At 41.9% G+C, this 21165-nt stretch overlaps 1 protein-coding gene across 2 annotated transcripts in view; it reads left to right on the top strand.

The window, feature by feature from the left end:
- The window catches only part of LOC103141206 (low-density lipoprotein receptor-related protein 1-like), a 76585-nt gene that overhangs the window by 23649 nt on the left and 31771 nt on the right, over positions 1-21165 (top strand). For both annotated transcript variants that reach the window (XM_016673637.1, XM_016673638.1), the window contains exons 6-26: positions 6437-6599; positions 6877-7099; positions 8271-8460; positions 9369-9512; positions 9603-9839; positions 9982-10162; positions 10402-10624; positions 11267-11456; positions 11571-11693; positions 12218-12358; positions 13309-13434; positions 13948-14064; positions 14175-14255; positions 14361-14528; positions 16229-16411; positions 16680-16877; positions 16994-17239; positions 17406-17603; positions 18757-18961; positions 19624-19788; positions 19887-20131. In XM_016673637.1, coding sequence (XP_016529123.1) covers positions 6437-6599; positions 6877-7099; positions 8271-8460; positions 9369-9512; positions 9603-9839; positions 9982-10162; positions 10402-10624; positions 11267-11456; positions 11571-11693; positions 12218-12358; positions 13309-13434; positions 13948-14064; positions 14175-14255; positions 14361-14528; positions 16229-16411; positions 16680-16877; positions 16994-17239; positions 17406-17603; positions 18757-18961; positions 19624-19788; positions 19887-20131 — 3747 coding nt within the window. The remainder of the gene's footprint in view (positions 1-6436; positions 6600-6876; positions 7100-8270; positions 8461-9368; positions 9513-9602; positions 9840-9981; positions 10163-10401; positions 10625-11266; positions 11457-11570; positions 11694-12217; positions 12359-13308; positions 13435-13947; positions 14065-14174; positions 14256-14360; positions 14529-16228; positions 16412-16679; positions 16878-16993; positions 17240-17405; positions 17604-18756; positions 18962-19623; positions 19789-19886; positions 20132-21165) is intronic.

Below are 21165 nucleotides of genomic sequence, written 5' to 3' on the forward strand. Positions count from 1 at the left end.
GCAAACAGCTTGTAATGTTTTATATAAACTCACTATGCTTTAAACTTATCCATTATTTTATCCTGATCTGTCTGCTGTGTTTCTTGGATTTCATGATTCTGTTTCTTCCCTAAATGCTCTCAGACAAACCTCTAAGGCTTTCACAGAACAGCTGTACTTATGCTGAGATTTAATTATATACAGATGGAATTGGTTGCATTGGATTTTTTTTAGGGATGTCTAGTCAAAGGATGTTGAACACAAATGCATGCCATAGTTTAACTTACGAACATTTTCTTTAACTTTGTGCTCTTTTTTGTGTTTAGTTGCAATTTTTTTTCTCTACAATTTATCACAGTTTGTGGATGTATTGTTATAAAATGTAAAAAAAAAAGAAAGATACATTGAATCTGGATTTTTAGGGATTTGAAATATATTTTCCTTAGTTTGTTTCAGAGCCCAGTTTAGTTCCAATTGAAATAAGAGAAGAAAAATATAGTTTTTCATCAACTTTTTTTTTTTTTTTTTTAAATAGCAGTTGTTGAGCGTAGGTTAAAATTTTTAATACATTTTGGGGCACAAATTTAAAAGCTCCTCTTTAGAAAAAGATATTGGGAGAAAAACCTTTTCAGCATCTCCTTATTTTCTTCTGGCTTTTCCATTCAGGGGTCATCTAGTCTTATTCTCTTCGTTCTCCACCCTCACACCAACTAACTTTATGTTTTTAATCATAACATCTATCAATCTCCATTTTGAGCTTTTTCTCTTGGCCTCCGGCCCAGTGGCTCTAACATCCCCTGTCCAAGTCGACTTTATCTCCAGAACATTTAGCATGAGCTGTAACCTTCACTGTACTCATTCCTGATCCTATCCATCTTCATCAACATCCTGAGCTCTGAAACATCCAGTTCTGCCTCCCGTCTTTTCCTGATCTTTAAATCGTACGTCACTCTCCTCTCACTGAACACCTTTGCGTTCAGTCTTGCTGGCACCCTTTTATCACACCTGACAATTTTCTCTACCCTTTCCACTTGCTTGCACACGATTCTTCATCTCCTTTCCACCATCCGGACCTCAATCCCTAAACACGTAAAGTCTTCTAACTCCTTTATTTCTACTCTGCATAACGTCACCGTTCCGCTTGCACTGCTCTCGTTTACACGTATGTGTGAACCATTTAGGCTTGCAAAGTAAAGGAAAAAAAAATTAGATTTTGCAGTTTTAGCTCAGTTAGTCCTTAATAACCCACCTCTTCATCCTTGCCACCTCCTTGTCCTCGATGTCTTATTTGATCTAGTGTGAGTTTGGATTTTTTTTTTCCCTTGGAAAACCATTTTTACTTTTATAAATCTTCCACAAGCTGGACATTTTGTCCCAGCAGATTTAGTGGCAAGATAATGCATGTTTGTTTATTGAGTAATGATGGCAAGTGAAACATCTGGCCTTTAGTTCACAAACACACGCACAGACACTAGCACCCACACGCACAAGCTGTCCAAAAGACACAGCTTGTGACTGCTCATGTTTTCGAGAGTTAGTCATATAATGCTGACTTGAATTATGTTTGATAGCAGACCAGACAAGTTTTATTTTTTATCCTCTTGGCTTACGGCGTGGATATTACATAAGAAGGAGTTTTGAAATGTAGTCAAAACATGGAGAGCAAGGATGTGGGTTTATACACGTTCCTCTGTGAAAAAAAAACACATGGGAAGTCTCTCCTGAAAATTAGCCTCAGGCGTAGAACAGCCAGCATGTGAAAAAATCCTTGAAGTGGCGACTCTGTAACACGACGGAGGTTTTGTAGGCTCATGTGAACATGAAGTTGCATAACTACTGTCTATTCGGGAAACTTCAAAGCTGGTCTCGGAATTTTAACTCTCAACTTCCTCAATTCGAACTATTACCATTTGTGTTGGACCTTTTGTTGTAATTACAAAGAAGTCTAACTGTAGTTACAGCCGCTAACTGTAATCAGTCAGTTTTAATAAAGCAGAAATAAGCTTGAGATTTGAAACTAGATTATAGAAACCATATTTATTAAGTTGTCCAAAAAGATTTTTGTTGCTGTCTTCTTTACCGTACATGTTTTTGTTGTTGTTGTTTTTTTTTTAGTTTGCCATCCACTCCTGTAACAAACCTGGATGTCTGAAGACTGAACCTGAATATAACTTCTTAAACACCCACAAGGTGTTTTCCAGGACTGAATAAGAATGGGAAATCAAAAAAAGTGAATTAAGTAAAAAATGTGACTGTGTTTTTTTTTTATGTGATCATCAATCCATCCATTTATTTTCGAATCCCAGCCTTAACACTGGACATAAAGTGTTTTTTCTCTTTAAATGGTAAATGTCCTGTACTTATTTATCTCTGAATCTAGTCCAGAAGACCCCAAAGCTCTTTACGTGACACAAATCAGTCATTCACACTTATGCTAATTAAAAGAAAGCACAAATAATACCAATGTCTTTTTGTGGAGCATTGACTGCGGCTTTTGTGGAGAAGTCTATTTGGATGTGTACTCAGAACCTGCAGGAACGATGGAATTGGGATGCGATACGATTCAGCGACACAGACTTCTTTCATAAGTTCATAGTAATAATAATTTTTGCCTTGAAAGCAACTCAATGCATATCCAAATTAGTACCTCACATGGAAGTGGCTCAGATCAGATTATTTTGTGGAGGTGAAAAGATCAGAATATTCTTGGAAAAAGTCACTTATGGGTCACATATGAGCAAAAAAAAAAAAAAAAAAAAAAAAAAAAAAAAAAATTGGGTCTCGTTTGCCTGCTGCTGCACTGTTGCTAAAGTTGATGTGACGAGTGGAGGAGCTGTGAAAGACTTCAGCAAAGTTAAAGACCCGATAAGATGAAAGGGAGAAGGAGAAGGTAGTGATTTGCCGTCTCTTGGCGGCTGTGTGTGAGAACATGAGTGGTCATGAAGATGACGCTTATATTCCCCTCTTGGGTTACGTCAGCCTGAGCCGCCTCTACATTCCTGAATCCATCTCAGGTTGTGTCCTGTCAGTGTCCAGTCGAATACTCAGACACACTCATTTCAACCCAATTACCTTTGACCCTTTGTTTTTATTGCTAGCATGACTTTGAGCAGTGGAACATTTTTTCTGTCTTGTATGGCTTCTGAAAGCATGAGACAGCAGGGCAGATAAGCAGATGAGGGATCCAGATGCAGCTTTTCTCTGTCTGCATGCGATCCTCTGACCGGGAAGATAAAAACGAGCAGGAGCTAACCGTCCCATCCTTTCCACCCATTGCACACCACTTGATAAGAGACAGATGGGGGCGATCGCAGCTGTGAACTCTGCTTTCACTGCATTGCGTATTTTAGGAATACCGAGAGTTTTTAGGCGACACGTGTTCAGACCTTCGTTGCGGTTTTGGAGTAAAAATCCAAAACAAATCAAGCTGGTAAATTAGTCCGCAGACATGTGGCTTCCTTGTCTGCATGTCGAGGTAAAAATGCACGATGTTGTCTCTCGTCTTCTTGTTGACGGCACTCTATAGACACTCCTTGGGGTTTTTGATCTGAGGAGTTCACTGCTTTCCTTGTAGATGGCTGCACAGATTGTAGACTTGATAAAACACAATAGACCAACTTACTTTCATCTGAAACAAAGGATTTGTTTCATGAAGCTCTGACTTTTGCAGCAGCAGACCTTTGAAAGGCTTTTCCTTCCACTCAATTTTATTACATTTTTTGTAAGGTATTTGTAAGATTCTTATGGGAGGGTGTCGGTAATTTGTGAGATTCTTTGTTTGGGGTGTCGGTAACCATTTATAATGGAATCCTGTAGTTAATATAGTTAAATAAAGTCTATTCACATATTGAGATGAGGAACTAAGTTTTTAGGATGATTTTTATTCTGCTACTCCTGCAGCATTATTTCTACTCCTGCTGTCAGACCTCTCCAATCCATCAGTACATTTTTTTTTCTTCAGGAGGATATTTGCCAGTTTAGGATTATTTCCTCTTAAATATGTCTCTTGACTATGCAAAACGATAACTCGTCGAGCTCCAAAGCAGGGCTGCTGAGAGGTCATTAGGTTTTTGCACAGAGTAACTGGATCATCTTGGCAAACAGGGGATCGCAGAGGGCAAACGATAACCAGCCTCCTTTGTTTTCTTGCTTTGCTCCAACATGCACTCAACAACAGTAACACGCAATGGAAGGAGACGGCATTAAAGTAGACATACTGTGGTGCTAGCACCGAACCATGAAAAACCAAATAGGCCATGTGAGCAAAATACCTGTGCTGCCTTATAAAGCGTGATCGCTGTTGGCAATAAGAACAGCTCAGTCTGTGCAATGTTTACTCACATTAGAGGGAGTCGGGAGGTGTTGCAGACAGGATAAGAAAATGAGTTGTAAGTGTAGGGTGGCTGGAGGGAAAGGGCGGCTCATTTATTTTCCCGGCAAAGTTTCCACTTAACAGAATCTGCATGGCTTTAGACTGGCTGGCTCTCTCTGGATAAGGGGGTCTGCAGAGCTGTTGCACAAGGTAGTTAGCTGCTGGGTTGCACAACTTTCTCTCCACTCTGAATCTACTGACTCGCGTAGCAGGGCGTCCAGCTGGCCCCCTTGTGAAGAAGCAGGGTTTTAAGAGGAGATAACTGGAGTATCACTGTCCCCTCCTCCCTCTAAGACGAGCTTTTCCATTTGTTCCTTTCTGCCGCTGCTGTTCCCTGCTAGTAAATCCATCTTAGAGGCACACTGAAGGCACCAAGAAGTGCACTCTCTGTGGTTTTCCTGTTTTCTCTCCCAACACTGTAACTTTAGGCATACTTTAACTCCCATGTTGAACTTGCATTTTGAAGCTCTTTGTATGTTTGGTAAGTGGTGTGGAGAGGTTCAGAATTGAGCCCAGATGTGTCGGCGCTCTGTTGCTTAACTTTAGGCTGCACGGTACCAGCGCAGGCATTTCTAAAAAAAAAAAAAAAAGAAAAAAAAAAGAAAAAAAAAAGGTTTCTGACTCGCGGCAAGTTTCAGTTGATGAACTTATACTTTGCTCATCTGTGCTTCAGTAATCATCCAGTGAGATTCATCAAAAGTCTCAATTTAAACAGGTCAAAACTCGTATGCTGCATAGAGTCGTTACACACAAATTGTAATGATGACTCAATATGCGTGTGATGACACAAATTGAGTCACAAATTCAGTTTTTATGTATATTAGGATATCACATAATCTATAAGAGCTTCAGATTTAAAATTGAATTACAAAAAAATGCAAAACTTTGAGTGTGTTCATGTCTGAATATGAATGGTGGTCAGTTTGTTTCCTACTTAAAAAAGCCACATTTTGGAACAAATCTCCATTCAATATATCTCAAGTTCCCCTCTGTGAACTGTGGTAACACCATTGCATCGCTGTCATGTTTGATTTTTTAAAGCATAAAGTATTATTTTTGCTATGTCGAAAAGCCTTATTTATGCAGCTCCCACCTGAGGAGTAAAGACAAAACCAAAATGGAAATGTATTCAGAAGAGAACATGTATATTTTATGAGTCTAAGAATTCAGAGAAGATTAAAGAAAAAAACATAACAGTGTAGGAACTGTTTTATGTAATCAACTCTCATCCCAAATTCATGCCTCGGGGTCCGGTGTATGCGACACAAACCATTCAAATAATTAAGGGCTTAAAAATGTGCTTTAATTGGAATGACAATGATTCAGCTTTTTTCATGATTTGCCATGATCTAAATATTTTTCAGAGATCAGAATTGGTCAGCTCTGCTCTGCAGGTCGGATACTAAAAAAAAAAGAAAAGATTTTTCTATTTATTAAATGGATTGAAACTAAAAACTACCTCTGTTTTTGTTATTTAAAGAAATCGGCCAACAAATTTTACTTTGATGCCTTTGCATTTTAAATCAAATCTGATGGAGGTTACGAACGAACATGCTTCGATGATGACGACTGTAAAGTCAGCCTATTAATGTTGATGGATCATTGTGTGAAATGTGTATCTATCTGCAAAGACTGTGCAAAAGTGATGGTGGTGGAGCATTTGCAGTTTGATTTTCTTTTTGTGTGCCATTTATTTAAAAAAAAATAAAATCACCTGAGCGTTCTTTTCCCAAATGAGCATGTGATGCTTGCCATATGTGAACGAAATCCCAGTTTTGACTCTTTTGGAGAGCACTGAGTTACTGCACAAGCCTGCTTCCACGAGTTTCATCCCACTCTCAAACTGTAACTTTATATTTTTCATTTCCTTCCCCGTGCTGGGGATGGAAAAACAAGAATGCTGAGAAAACACATAAATTAGCTGCTTTTCTTTTGTGTTAGAAAGTTGTAAGGAGTCATAAACAACAGGACATTCCTGGTATTTGTTCCCAGATTTATGACTGCTTACATGACAGTCCGTTTTTTTTAAATGACAATCTTAACGCGCATTCCTCCTCTCTCTTCTTCCCTCCCTTCACTTATCAGATGTGGAGCAGATGGCAATCGACTGGCTGACTGGAAATTTCTACTTTGTCGATGACGTGGATGACCGCGTGTTTGTGTGCAACAAGAACGGCCAGACTTGTGTGACCCTGCTGGACCAAGAGCTGCATAACCCAAAGGGCATAGCTCTGGACCCGGCCATGGGGTGTGTATATTTACGCCTCAGTCCTCCTGACCTTGTGTTGCCCTCTTATCCCAAGTGCTGCTTAAGCAGTGCTTGGTAGGGAAATGCTGTCTTATGATCAGACGAGGTGCTGACCAAGCAGGCAGGCAGAAATCAAAGCACTTTTTTCAGACAGAATCACTTCACAGCTTCCGACTTTAGGCTTCTGGGGTTAACCAGATTGCATGATTCAGTTCCTTTTTTTTTTTTTCTCTTTTTTTTTCCCAACCTCTGCCAACCTGCTGCTCCTCTGATGCAGGAAACTGTTCTTCACGGACTACGGCTCCACGCCCAGGGTGGAGCGATGCGACATGGACGGCCAGAACCGCACCAAGCTGGTGGACAGCAAGATCGTCTTCCCCCACGGCATCACCCTGGACCTGGTGAACCGGCTGGTGTACTGGGCTGACGCCTACCTGGACTACATCGAAGTGGTGGACTATGAGGGCAAGAACCGACACACCATCATTCAGGGTCTGCTGGTGAGGCTTATAGGGAAGAGGGTGTGGATACCTGTTCACTGTAAAAAATGTACATACTGAACCACAGCCACAGATGTTCTCAGAACCACCACATGCAGAATATCCTTCACATCAGAAACATTTGCTTGCCGACCATTTCAACTTTAGAAGCAACACTATTCTCCTGTGACCTCCTGCAGATGGATCTATGCCCTTTCAGCCCTTTTTATTTCTCTTTCTAATATTTCACCTTGAGTGTCAGTTTTTACAGCTAATGTCCCTCTAAGCTATTTACTCTGGAGACACTTGAATCCAACTTATCCAGAAGCAATAATCTCATTGAAAACATGATTGTAGTAGTGATGGAACATTGGTTGTGTTTGTTTTTGTCATAGATGGAGGTTCATGATATGAACCCCAAACATCCAATATGTCAAAAAAGTATTTATTGCCCACATTAGTCATATTGCAGGGCTTTTTAAACTATTTACAAATAATAAGTCAGTTGCCCTGTATCAGTTGGCCCCAAAGTTTAGTTTTGGTCTCATCGATTCAGAGCGCCTTCCTACACCAGCTTGCTGTGTTTCTATTTCGCGGTAGACTAGAAGATGGGGCCATTCGTTCCAATTTTGGATGACAGAATGAAATATGTCGCCTGATACGCTCAAAGCTTTGGAAGCTGTAACATGACCTGACCCGGCTTTCAACGTCTTCACATTTTCTCTTCCAGAGGAGTTCAGGTGTTTGATGCAAGAAACCACCGAGCCCTGTTGAAATGAAGTTGCAGGTTTTCTATAAACCTGGTCCTGAAACTGGGTTAATGCATGTTCAGGAAATCAAAATCAAAACCTTCATGTTGTCTCCTGCAAAAAGGGCCAAATGTATTCTCAATGAATACATTTTAGTAGTTAGCTGTTTATAAAAGTTAGTAAATCCTGCAGGTGTTAGAAACTTGGCGTAAGTACTTGAGATCTCATGCTGAAAAACTCAAATTTTGAGTTGGCAAAGTTATATTTAACTTGTTTAAGATATAAAGTGATTTAAATATAAGCTGTTAAGTAAATTAGGTTTTATTTTTTCCTAATTGGTGTAGTTCTAAAATTTAAGTTATGAGGGTTTTAGTTAGTCTCGAGTTTAATTGAAAGTTGCAGAAACCCTCCAAAGCTCACTCTGCTGTCCCTCTGCCTTACAGATTGAGCACCTGTATGGACTGACTGTATTTGAGAACTACCTCTATGCAACAAATTCAGAAGAGGGCAACCTCAACCCAAAGACGAGTGTGATCCGGGTGAACCGCTTCAACAGTTCCGACTTCCAGGTGGTGACCCGTTTGGATCGGGGAGCCGCGCTGCACGTGTACCACCAGAGGCGCCAAACCCAAGGTGCGACGCGTATCGCAAAAAAGTTGTGTTGTTTAAAAAACACAGACTCTGAAAAATGTCTTGGCACTGCTGGTGAAAATGTTTTCTGATGTATCTTTTTATTGCCATAGCAAAGTCTTAGACTGAGGATTTTATTTTATTTTTTTCAATTTAGCCCTTAATTTGAGTACATCAGGTCTGGAAAAAAAATTCCATATTTGGAAACATTTTTAACAAATTTAGTAGAGGTATAATAATTGCCACTCTCAGTAATACAGTTTAAGAAAGGCTACCTGTTATTTAGAAACCCACAACTTTGTTTCTTTTTAATATACGTGTGACTAGAGACAAAGGCCCATTTCTTTTATACACCGATAACCAGACAGGTTTAAAATTAAGGTTCATCTTGCAAACATGATGAAAAGGTAGAAAAAAAAAAGTTATCCCAAGTGTCCGAAGTCTTGGAGTCAGAAAGACTTTGTATTACCAATATGAGGCTGACCACATACCATTAATGCCACTAAAGTAGTTTCTGTTCTAGGATTTCAAATGTAAAATTATAAATGTAACTAAATACTGGCAGGTCTTTAATTGAAACAAAGTACTTTAGTCAAATATTTTGCTTGGTGTTAAGGTGCCTGGCATCATAGTTTTTTTTTTAAATTACCAGGATGTTTAAAAGTAAATTCCGGAGGATTTTACTTGAAAATAGAAAAAAAGTATTAGTGGAACTTAAATATGCATAAATTAAAAGATCCTTTGTTAAAGAATAAAGAAATTCTTTATTGGAAGTCACTGACATTTTTTTTTTCAATGTCAGCGACTTAAAATGACTATTTTAATGTTTTTAACACAGTTTTACCAGAGGTGCTAATTATTTTGGAGGCACCATTATCACGGCGCTTAGTGTTTCTCTTGTTCCTGCTCAGTGCGCAGCCATGCTTGTGCCCTGGATCAATTTGGAAAACCTGGAAGCTGCTCCGACATCTGTCTGCTGAGCAACAGCCACAAGACGCGCACCTGCCGCTGCCGCTCTGGATTCAGCCTCGGCAGTGACGGCAAGTCCTGCAAGAGTGAGCATCCTTTTCATCTTTCTTTGGAAAATTGCATGCACTTTGTACGAGCCGTTCGTTTCCTCCTAATCACTGCTTTTCCCTCTGCAGAACCAGAGCACGAGTTGTTCCTGGTGTACGGTAAGGGTCGCCCTGGAATCATCCGGGGCATGGACATGAACGCCAAGGTGCCTGATGAGTACATGATTCCCATCGAGAACCTGATGAATCCCCGAGCTCTGGACTTCCATGCCGCCAGTGAATTCATCTACTTTGCAGACGCCACCAGCTACATCATTGGCCGGCAGAAGATTGACGGCACAGAGAGAGACACCATTCTAAAGGATGGTAATGCTCCACGACTTTACCTTCTCAGAGGATTCTGAAGCTATTTCTATTTTTGTGACTTTTAAATTCTTCTGCTATGCCATGCTTTGGGTTTGTCCTCACATGGCTCAATGAATTCTATCACTTGTCTTGCTTCTCTCAGGTATTCACACAGTAGAGGGGATAGCAGTCGACTGGATAGGAGGAAATCTCTACTGGACCGACGATGGACCTAAGAAGACGATCAGTGTTGCCAGGTTGGAAAAGGCTTCGCAAACTCGCAGGACTCTCATTGAGGGAAAAATGAGCCACCCGCGGGCTATTGTCGTGGACCCACAACACGGGTAAGACCATCAGGGGCTTCCTAGTTCTCATAAAAGGTGCAGATGTTATTTGTGGGTGCATGAGCAGCATGTGGTTCACAATCTCAGACCCAACGCAGACACTAATCTGTGTGTTTGTGTGTAGCAGGCAGCCTGTGTTCACCTGATCTCTGTGCAGCTCTCTATCAAAGATTGTCACGTATCAAAGCTGTGCAAGAAGCACTTCCTGTCTCACTTGGAGTGTGTTTCCTCCTCACCAGGTGGATGTACTGGACTGACTGGGAGGAGGACCCCACAGAAAGCAACAGAGGGAAAATTAAGAAAGCTTGGATGGACGGCTCACATCACCAAGTCTTCCTGACCAGCAAGACGGTGTTGTGGCCCAACGGCCTGAGTCTGGACATTCCCCAGGGCATCCTGTACTGGGTGGACGCTTACTATGACAGAATCGAGATGGTTTTCCTTAACACCACAGAGAGAAAGGTTTGGGAATGTTCTCACACTAAGCCGTGTTTACTGTGGCGTTATCATCAACAGTAAAAAAAACAATAAAAATGATGGCTATCTAAAATAATTAGAAACATGGAAACTTTTAAACCTCTTATAACATCTATAGGGCAATTTCTGAGTATTGTCATGACAACCAATTACAAGTATTTCAAATGTTCCAGACTTTTTTCTTCCTTTTCGTTTATGGAAATATCCCCGTCACTCTTCCTGATCATCAGGATCTCAGGCACTAAAGTAAACAGCCAGTGTGGCCAAACAGGATATTGCACTTTTTACTGCCTTGCATGCAAAATTTGCATATGAATAATACACAAATGTTGCTTCCAGGCATTCTGTTGTGGTTGTGGTATTGCCGACATGAATATTAAGGTGGTGATATGTAGTGAAACGCTCTTTATATTCTGTTTGAGAGAAGCAAGCCTTTCTTGAAATCCTTTAAATTCCTCTTGTGCAATTGTTCTTCGGCCTCTTCGAGAGGCTCCGGCTGCTTTGTGACTTATTTTTTGACTTATTTTCGAGTCGCTTTTACTAGTGCAAACGTACTTCATAAAGTTGGCGGCCCGTGCTCGTTTTTCTCTTGATGTGAAGAAGTGATTTGCCTCTCTGATTTAACAGGTCGTCTATGAGGGTGAGGAGCTTAACCATGCATTCGGCCTGTGCCACCATGGAAAGTTTCTGTTCTGGAACGAGTACCGCGGCGGGAGCATCTACAAGCTGGACCAGGAAACCAAAACCGTCACTTTGCTTCGCAACGAGAGGCCTCCTATATTTGAGATCAGAGTGTACGACGCTCACCTACAGCAGGGTACGGCGCGCTTCCAAACTTTAATTTGAGCGTGTTTAAATGACTCGGTAACAATTTCTTCCCCCTTTTTTTTTGTTTTGTTTGTTTGTTTGTTTTGTTTTCCTTTCCGTGCAGGCACCAATAAATGCAGAATAAACAACGGCGGCTGCAGCAGTCTGTGCCTCGCCATTCCTCACGGCAGGTCCTGCAGCTGCGCCGACGATCAGATCCTTGACGTCGACAACGTCACCTGCAAAGGTACTTAGCTGCTTCCCTGGACAATGAATTTTTCTTAGGGCTGGCTTACTTGCGGTGGAAAATTTATTAATCAGCGGGAGTTGAGGTTAGGAATTCCTGGCTGCCTTTTTTTTTTTTGGTTTTGCAAGTTTGACTTTTCCAAGTATTTTTCTGGAAATATTACACGCAGTCACCACAGTCAGACACGTACTTCCTATACAAAGTGTCTCAAAGATCAAATTAATGCGTATCAATCACTTTTTTTGTGATGTAATTAAGGATAACGACACTTTAACTACATAACATGCAAGAGGAATGGTTTTTCCAACACACACACACACACACACACACACACACACACAAAAACAAAAAACTAGTTGGTACACACTTGGCTTTAAAGAAACGCACACAAGGGATAATATCTGTAAAATGTTTAAAACCGGTCTCAAATTTCAGAGATAAAAAAGTCTTTGTTTTGCTTTAGTGCTCACTTCACATGTTTGTGAATTATCTGTGTCCCGCTTCCACCCCGATCTCATCTCCAGCCAACCCCTCCTACGTTCCCCCGCCCCAGTGCCAGCCGGGAGAGTTCGCCTGCAAGAACAACCGCTGCATCCAAGAGCGCTGGAAATGCGACGGGGACAACGATTGTCTGGACAACAGCGACGAGGCCCCTGACCTCTGCCGTAAGCGCGTGGCACCGCATCATTGTCATGGATACAAAGCAACACAGGGATAAACAGAATTACGTTTAATGGCTCCGGCTAACACAAACTGACAGAGCACGTAACAAAGTTTCCAGGATTTGTCTCTTTCCATGCAGGGTGACGTGTTTTTTTTTTTTTTAAGGCGCCAACTTTTGAGTCCAACAAGAAAGAGCTCATAATTATCCTGGATCTTTTCCTTGCTATCTGTTTAAGAACAGGGTTCAGTCTGGGAAAGTGTGGGGGAAAAAATGTTTGATTTGATTTCAGGTCTGGAGAAGTTAGGAAAAAGAAAAGGGTTTGGTTTGGAAATTGCATTTCCAGATTTTATTCCCTTTCCATTGTCTGAATGTTCTGTCCTTCCTTTTTTTTTGTAATTTCTTTCTTGCTTTTATTCTTGCTGGCATCACACCGCCTTTCTTTCCTTGTTTCATTCATACCTTCCTTTCTTGTCATCCTCTCTCTTTTTATCCCTTTCCTTGGGTGCTTTATTTGCATGTTTTCTTCCTTGTTCTTTGTTACTTATCATCCATCCTTTACTCATTTTGGCTTGTTATACCTAATTACTTTGATTTCTTGCTCTTTTTCTCCCTTCCTTTCCTTCTGTTCCTTCTTAAATGTTTCCTCTCCTGTGTCATATATCTCTTTCTTCTCTGCATACTTTTTTCCTCTTTGTCTGTCCTTCCTTGTCTCTTCTCCCTCCTTTGTGTGATTCCTTCAAAGCATCCTTATTTTCTTTAAAAAAAATTATCTTCCCTTCTTTCCTTTCGCAGATTCTTTAAATAAAGCCTTTCTACTGTAAATTAATGCAATTTTTAGTACTTAATGGACTAAGCAGTATATATAACCAATGATTAATGCTATATGGCTCAAAATAAATTACGGTGCTCAGAGAGAATTGAAAGTTTTCTCTTGTGTATTTCTTCCTCCAGACCAGCACACTTGCCCTGCAGACAGATTCAAATGCCAGAACAACCGCTGCATCCCGCTGCGGTGGCTTTGCGATGGCGACAATGACTGCGGCAACGATGAGGACGAATCCAACACCACCTGCTCTGGTACTTACAAGACGCGCATACATATATAGTTGAATACATTTTTAAATTTGTATTTTGTATGAAATTTTTAACTGGATTAAAAGTTTTACCCTTAAAAAAAATACATGTCCCATCTTTTTCTGCAAAAAATAAAAAATAAAATAAAATGTTGCTTTAAATATTATTTATGACAATATTCTATCAGCATAAATTATAACAAATCCCACCCTACTCATGTTGGTGAGCCAGATTTACATATATACGGTACATGTGAGTACATCTCAGTTAATTAGAGTATTATTAAAAAGTTCAAAAGGTGAAGTTGTTTCTTCTTTATAGATTTATTGTGATATATTTCAAGTGTTCACTTCTGTTCATTTTTGTGATTATGGCTCGTGTCTAATAACTAAAATTGTTTGGAATATTGCATAAGTGGGGAAGATTTAAGTCTTTAAAGTTGTCCAGAAGACCGTCATTGACAGAACAGTAAAAGAGAGTCTGTGATAATTTTTTTATTTATTTTTTTCTTGCCAGCTCGCACTTGCCCACCAAACCAGTTCCTCTGTGCCAGTTCGCGCTGCATCCCCATCTCCTGGACATGTGACCTGGACGATGACTGTGGGGATCGTTCAGATGAGCCAGATTCCTGTGGTGAGTTCTGGTTGTAACTTTTCTTCTTTTTTTTTCCTTTTTTTTTGTTTTCCTCCACCGTTTAACGTTTTATAATAACACTGGATGTCTTCTCTGTCTCTTCCTCACAGCCTATCCCACGTGCTTCCCTCTCACCCAGTTTACCTGCGCTAACGGCCGCTGCATAAATATCAACTGGCGCTGTGATAACGGTGATGAGCTTTGTCCTTCAACTCCCATATAAAGTTTAAAAACGGCACTACGAGCAATAAAAAAAAAACAAAAAATAAACCCCCCTTTGTCTGATTTTTCTGCAGACAATGACTGCGGGGACAACAGCGATGAAGCCGGCTGCAGCCACTCTTGCTCCAGTGTGCAGTTTAAATGCAACAGCGGCCGCTGCATCCCAGAGTACTGGACCTGTGATGGCGACAACGACTGTGGAGACTACAGTGACGAGACTCACGCCAACTGCACCATCCGGGGTAAGGAGTCGCACTGGTCTAACACGCCCTGGAAAAAGCTTTATCTTTTTGTCGTCTCCACTCCTTAAAAGTGTTTGCTGATAAACGGGATGTTTGGCCCACAGCCGATTAAAGCTCTAATCTCGCAGCGCTCTGTTTACTCACTGCTTTGTGCTTCAGAGATGAGATCTTTGTCCTCCTTTTGCTCTTTCCTGCGTTTGTCATCCTTCTCCCAGCTTGCCGTCTTCTGCTTACTATTCACCAAAAGGACCGTCCTGTTGCTCTGTTCAGGATATAATAAACCTTCGCAGTTAAACAACAGTTAAACTCTTTCACGGTCCCCTGCAGACTTCACAGATGTTATGACTACTGCAGAGATAGGACTTGCGTGTTTACAGCTTGGTGGCTGCGCAGCTTCAGTTTAACGGAGTGAGGCGGCAACGCAGCACTGATGCTGTTGGAGCGCCCACAAACATGAGCTTGTCTGCGCTGCGCTGTGCGCACCGTTTGATCCGTGCAGCGATGCGGCTCACTGCTGTCAAGTCCCAGCATGCAGAAAGGAGGCTCAGCAAGACCTGCTGCTCTAATGTGCAATCTGTGCTCTGCTCTGCGTGTGTCTGCTGGATTTCGGTGCCTATTAGAAAATGATAAGGGCAATAATAAAGCTGCTTCCTTCTGTACGTTGTTGTTCTTCACAGTTTTAGTTTTCTTTCTCAGTTTATATGGGATGGTCACTAAAAGGGATTGGACAATGTGCCTTTTCTTTCCCTCTTGTGCTTCTTATCTGCTTTTGCACTTAACAGCAAGGTGTGCTGATCGATTTGGCTCAGTGAGAGGCTGTATTGAGCTGAAAGACGAAATGATAACGGGGTGTGACAGATTTTTCCCTAAAAATTATTTAACTGAACTTTTAAAAATACATGGAAGTTCATTGTTTTGAAGTAGAAGGGAAAAAAGGCCATGTATTTTGACTGAACTCCATTTTACGACAGTACAAGTCCATGCAATCCTGTGCAACTGATTTTCTTCAAAAGTCACGTGTTTAGTTGTTGAGGAGCTTAAAGCAGGGTGAGCTTGGTGAACAGTTTCCCATTTAAAACATTTTGCATGACACTATTCAGTTCATTCTTCATCGTGTGGAAAAAAAAAATAGAGTGCGGTCCACTGCAAACCTTCCAAGACATGGACGTCCACCTGAAGTGACAGGCTGAGCAAGGAGAAGCCCAGGCTAACTCTGGACTGCAGAGATCTACAACTTAGCTGGGAGAATCTGTTGACGGAAGAACTATTTGTAACACACTCCAGCTGTTTTATGATAGAGTGGACAGAAAGTATCTATTGTTAAAAAATAAATAAATAAAAATCAGAAGACAACCTGTCTGCAGCTCGCCCTGTGCGAGTAGCCAATTTTTAGTCTCCATTCAAAACTCTGCTTGGTTGAAAATGAGCATCACACATTACAGTGTCGTGCCACTGCTCATCGTTTCCACTAGTCTGTTGCTGGTTTGTGCTAACAGACGGCTCAATTTGTTGACGGATTTCGCTTATTTTTATCTAAATAAAATACATTGAAGTTTATGGTTTCATTGTGGCAAATTGTGAAATAGTATAGGGTTTATATCAGTGCTGTTCATGACAGCATATATTTTCAGTGGCAGACCTCTGCTGTGTTCATAGACGCACGGGAAAATGAAATGTGATTAGTTATTTTCTTCCTCCAGAGCCCCGCCCTGCTGGCGGCTGCCATGCTGACGAGTTCCAGTGTCGGATGGACGGGCTGTGCATTCCCATGCGCTGGCGCTGCGATGGTGACACCGACTGCATGGACCTCAGCGACGAGAACAATTGTGACGGTTGGAATCACACGTGTGACACAGCGGTGAAGTTCAGCTGCAGAGACTCTGGTGAGGATCTGCTAAGATGAAAGCAATCGTGATGATCCTTTAAAGCTGCCAAATATAGAATAAATGCTTTATTCATGCCAGTTCAAAAAAAAAAAAAGTACACTTTTTCATAACAGATAAAAACACATCAAATGCATAATTTTAAAATCTGAGACTTTGAAGAAAAAAAAAGAAGAAAAACTGTTCCTGTGTGATATTATGAAACCCGGCTTGAAGAGAGCCGTCTACGTTGAAAACTGAGACTCATCTCGTTTTCTGGCTCCATCAGCTCGCTGCATCAGCAAAGCCTGGGTGTGTGACGGGGACAGCGACTGCGAGGACAACTCGGACGAGGACAACTGCGAGGCGTTGGTGTGCAAGTTGTCTCACCACATGTGCGCCACCAATGACTCCATCTGCCTGCCCGCCGAGAAGCTGTGTGACGGCACCGACGACTGTCCAGATGGCTCCGACGAGAAGCTTTGCGGTAAACAAGAAGCTGAATATTTTCACTGCTTCACACGTGAAACCAAAAAAAAAAAAAAAAAGAGTACAGGTTTCTATCTTTGAATGCCTGGCAACTCTTGTCTCTGTTTCCCTCAGACTTGTGCTCTGTGGATAATGGTGGCTGCAGTCACAACTGCAGCATTATTCCCGGAGAGGGCTTCATGTGCTCCTGTCCCCTGGGTATGGAACTGGGAGCCGACAACAAGACCTGCCAGATCCAAAGCTTTTGTGCCAAACACCTGAAATGTAGCCAGAAGTGTGAACAGGAGAAATCCAGAGTCAAGTGTTCCTGCTACGACGGCTGGGAGCTGGAGGCAGACATGGAGAGCTGCAAAAGTACTGGTGAGGAAAAATCCAAATTCATCGGGTGATGAAACTGGGTTTACTTAAAGCCACGTGTTGTGATCTAACTGTTTCTTCTATTCTTTCTATGAGAAAGGGTGGCAGTATTTTCAAGGTTTTTCAAAGACTGACTTTACTGCAATGCAAACTCTACTTTTTTTTCCAGATCCCTTCAAACCTTTCATCATCTTCTCCAATCGGCATGAGATCAGAAGGATCGACCTTCACAAGGGAGAGTTCAGCGTTCTCGTGCCCGGCCTCAGGAACACAATTGCTTTGGACTTCCACCTCAACCAGAGCACCCTGTACTGGACCGACGTTGTGGAGGACAAGATCTATCGCGGGAAGCTGTCTGAAAACGGAGGTGAGCCAGCTAGTTACATTATTCATACACCCATCGTTTTTTGTTTTTTTTTGCATTGCTCAATTATGCTTCCCTGCTTTCCTGGTTTTTGCAGATTCCATATAGAAAACTATGAACATTTAAGCATAAAATTGTTAGAAACCCTCAGAAGACGGTCAATAATCTCTTAAAACAAATGTGCCTAAGGAGCCTGTTAAGCAGCGGCGGTCTGTGACCCTGAATAAATCCTCCAGGTCACGGCCAGCCTTTCTTGCCCCACAGCCCCAGGTCTCCCTGCCAGTCAAGTTTGTGCTCCCAGTTCTGCGCTTCGGGAGACACGGAGGCTTTGTCTCTTCCCATTTGTCTCAGCGCTCGCTGTGCGTGACTGTTGCAAGCACGCTGGCGTTGTGTAGGAGGAACAAAACTCTGCTGTTCCTCCGTCTAGCTCTTTAAGTTGCCCATGAATACAAGCTTCATGAGCAGGAAACATGAAGACCGGATCAGCCGGCGCTGCTTGTTTTGCCGTCTACAAACACGTCAGAAAAAGTGCTAAGAACTGAGAGATGATGCGCAGCATTCATTAAAGCGACATCAAGTTCCTTATGCAAGTATTTCCTATACTTCTTCACATTTTGCCACATTACAGAATCGAACGTAAAAGTCCTTTATTGGGAATGCATGTGTAGGTATACGAGAATAAATGATATTGTAATTTATTTTTTAAACCATTGTTTTGTTGCTCTAGTAGTACATTTAGGTGGATGGTCATGCATTCACATGAAATTACAAAAAAAGATCAAGAGGTATGGATACTTCTCCAAGTCACTGTAAAGCGGTGATGCACTAATCACTATTGGAAGGTCTTCTGATGGCAGTGAGGGTTTCCCTGTTGATCACAAGACATTTTGGTTGTTTTGTTTAGTTTGCACAATGCCGTGTTGTTTCTGCAAAATCATTAAGTAAGTAGTTGCTGACACTTGAGAATAATTTTGAAAGCGGTTAGAGAAACTTCCACATCAGACAGAACTTCCCCCTTGTTCCACGAAAGTAAGCATTCCTTACACTGCAATTGTTGTTTGTTTGTTTGTTTCGACTAAATGCATTTATAGAGGAAAGTAACCACCGTCCTCATTTCACATCCTTCATTTGTCTGTGCTTTTCTGTGTCTGAGCAGCCCTGACCAGTTTCGAGGTGGTCATCCAGTATGGCCTGGCGACTCCAGAGGGCTTAGCCGTCGACTGGATAGCGGGAAACATTTACTGGGTGGAAAGCAATCTGGACCAGATTGAGGTGGCCAAACTGGACGGGACTATGAGAACCACCCTGCTGGCCGGAGAGGTGGAGCATCCCCGGGCCATCGCTCTGGACCCGCGGGACGGGTGTGTATTTACATCAGGCTGCTCAAGTCCTGCTGTCCTAGATGATGAGTTTGGTGAGATGAATCACACACCTGAGTCGAGTGAATGACTCGTTCCCAGAGTTCTGCATTCAGAGAGAATCCAGGTGTGTTTTTGGATAACGTCATCCAAACGTTGCGGGTAGCTCTCAAAAACTAGACGTGGGCAACCACAAAATGCAGAAACAAACATGCATACCCTAACCTGTGTGCTTTTATGTAATAATAATAATAATAATAATAATAAAACACTTTCAACACTACACTTGAAATGATAACAATATATGTATTACTTCAATCCATCAAGTTACTTATTTCTTGATGTTCTGATGCAAGGACTTGCACTTTTAATTTTTACATAGACTATCCATCATTTTTGCAACTAGAAACATTTTTAGCACGTAATATTTTCCCCTGTTTATCCACTCTATCGTCAGAAACTCCAGATAAGTATTCTTTAAAAACCAAAACTCAGACTCATCGGAGCAGAGTTTAAAACATTCACAGATGACTGGAAATGACTGGTTTCTAAAGACTTACTCATAGGAAGATAAATTCATTCTGGATACTGTATCCTCTATCAATCCTTACATAACCGTGTGCACATCTGGAGAAACCGTCACGTTGCAAATTTTCTGTTGGCAGAATTTTGTTTTGGACGGACTGGGACGCCAGCCTGCCCAGGATAGAGGCAGCGTCCATGAGCGGCGAAGGCAGACGCACCATCCACAGGGAGACGGGCAGCGGTGGCTGGCCCAACGGACTCACTGTGGACTACATGGAGCGACGCATCGTCTGGATTGATGCCAGGTAGCATTCGCTCCCGAGCTTTCGGTGGCGCACGTAAGGGTTTAAAGCACATGAACCAAAATCGTTCAGTCAAATGTCTTTTCTTAATATTCCTTCAGGTCGGATGCCATTTACTCGGCGATGTACGACGGTTCCGGACTGATTGAGGTGTTGCGAGGTCACGAGTATCTGTCCCACCCCTTCGCTGTCACCATGTACGGAGGAGAAGTCTACTGGACCGACTGGCGGACAAACACGCTCGCTAAAGCCAACAAATGGACCGGACACAACGTCACTGTTGTCCAACGCACCAACACGCAGCCCTTTGACCTGCAGGTCTATCACCCATCCAGACAGCCTCTGGGTACGTTTCCACGTCAAACAGTGCCTCGTAAAAATATCCATGCGCCTTCAGCTTTACCGGATTTTGCCACGTTTCATCTACAAACTTGAAAGTATTTTTGGGTAACTCGTGTAATGGACATCGATTAATTGTAAAATGGATTGAGCGCATTTTATAAAAATCTGAGAAGTGTGGTGTGCATTTGTATTCAGGTGCCCTAACTCAAGACATCGTGGGGTAAATTTTCACTTACAGAGGCAGGTTTTGCTGCTCGTGACACAGATTTTCAATTGGAATTTTTAGTCTGGGCTTTGACTGGACCGTTCTAACAAATTACAATGCTTTCATCTTAACTTTTCTGTTGTAGCTTATTCTTGTTATCCAGCTCTGAAGTCTTTTCAAGCTGCCAAAACGTTCGGTAGCTCCACCTTAATGCTATTAAATAATTCCCACAACTTGATGCTGCCAATACCATGTTTGACCATGGATTAAAGGGGCGTTTAGGTTGATCACATTGATGGGGATTTATGGAGAGAACGACTGATAGATGACCCATCTAAAACAAGACATTCAAATTTGTGGTTGTTATAACAACACTTCCATTGTGTGGTTTAGATTTAAGGCTAGAAAGAAAAGGAAGCTACATCCCAACGTTACCCTGCTGAACACGTCGGTCGAGCTTTAATTTAAAGGAGAAAGTGATGAACTCACAGTCCGTTGCTCAACGTGTTATTCATGGCTCCTGTTCCCCAAAAGACAGCTGACCTTTTTGTGCCGTGAGTCATGTTGTTTTCCCACACAGGCTCACTTTGGATACCTGCTGCTGCCTGGTTGGGTAAAAAGACACCTTATTGTTCATCATTTCCCCAAATACATGGTTGAAAACAAAACCTGGCTCCTGCAGCAGAAATGTCACACGTTGCTCTGAAAGCCAGGCAGGCTTGGTGAGACGGTGAGAGGCTTGTCACAGCTGTTTGACCAAGTCCTGTCACATCAAATTGTCGCTTTGATATTCGGTTGCAAACAGCTTAGAGACCCCTCGTGTGTATGCGTGT

This window comes from Poecilia formosa, unplaced genomic scaffold (assembly GCF_000485575.1).
Source record: "Poecilia formosa unplaced genomic scaffold, Poecilia_formosa-5.1.2 Scaffold80, whole genome shotgun sequence".
Classification (NCBI taxonomy): Eukaryota; Metazoa; Chordata; class Actinopteri; order Cyprinodontiformes; family Poeciliidae; genus Poecilia; species Poecilia formosa.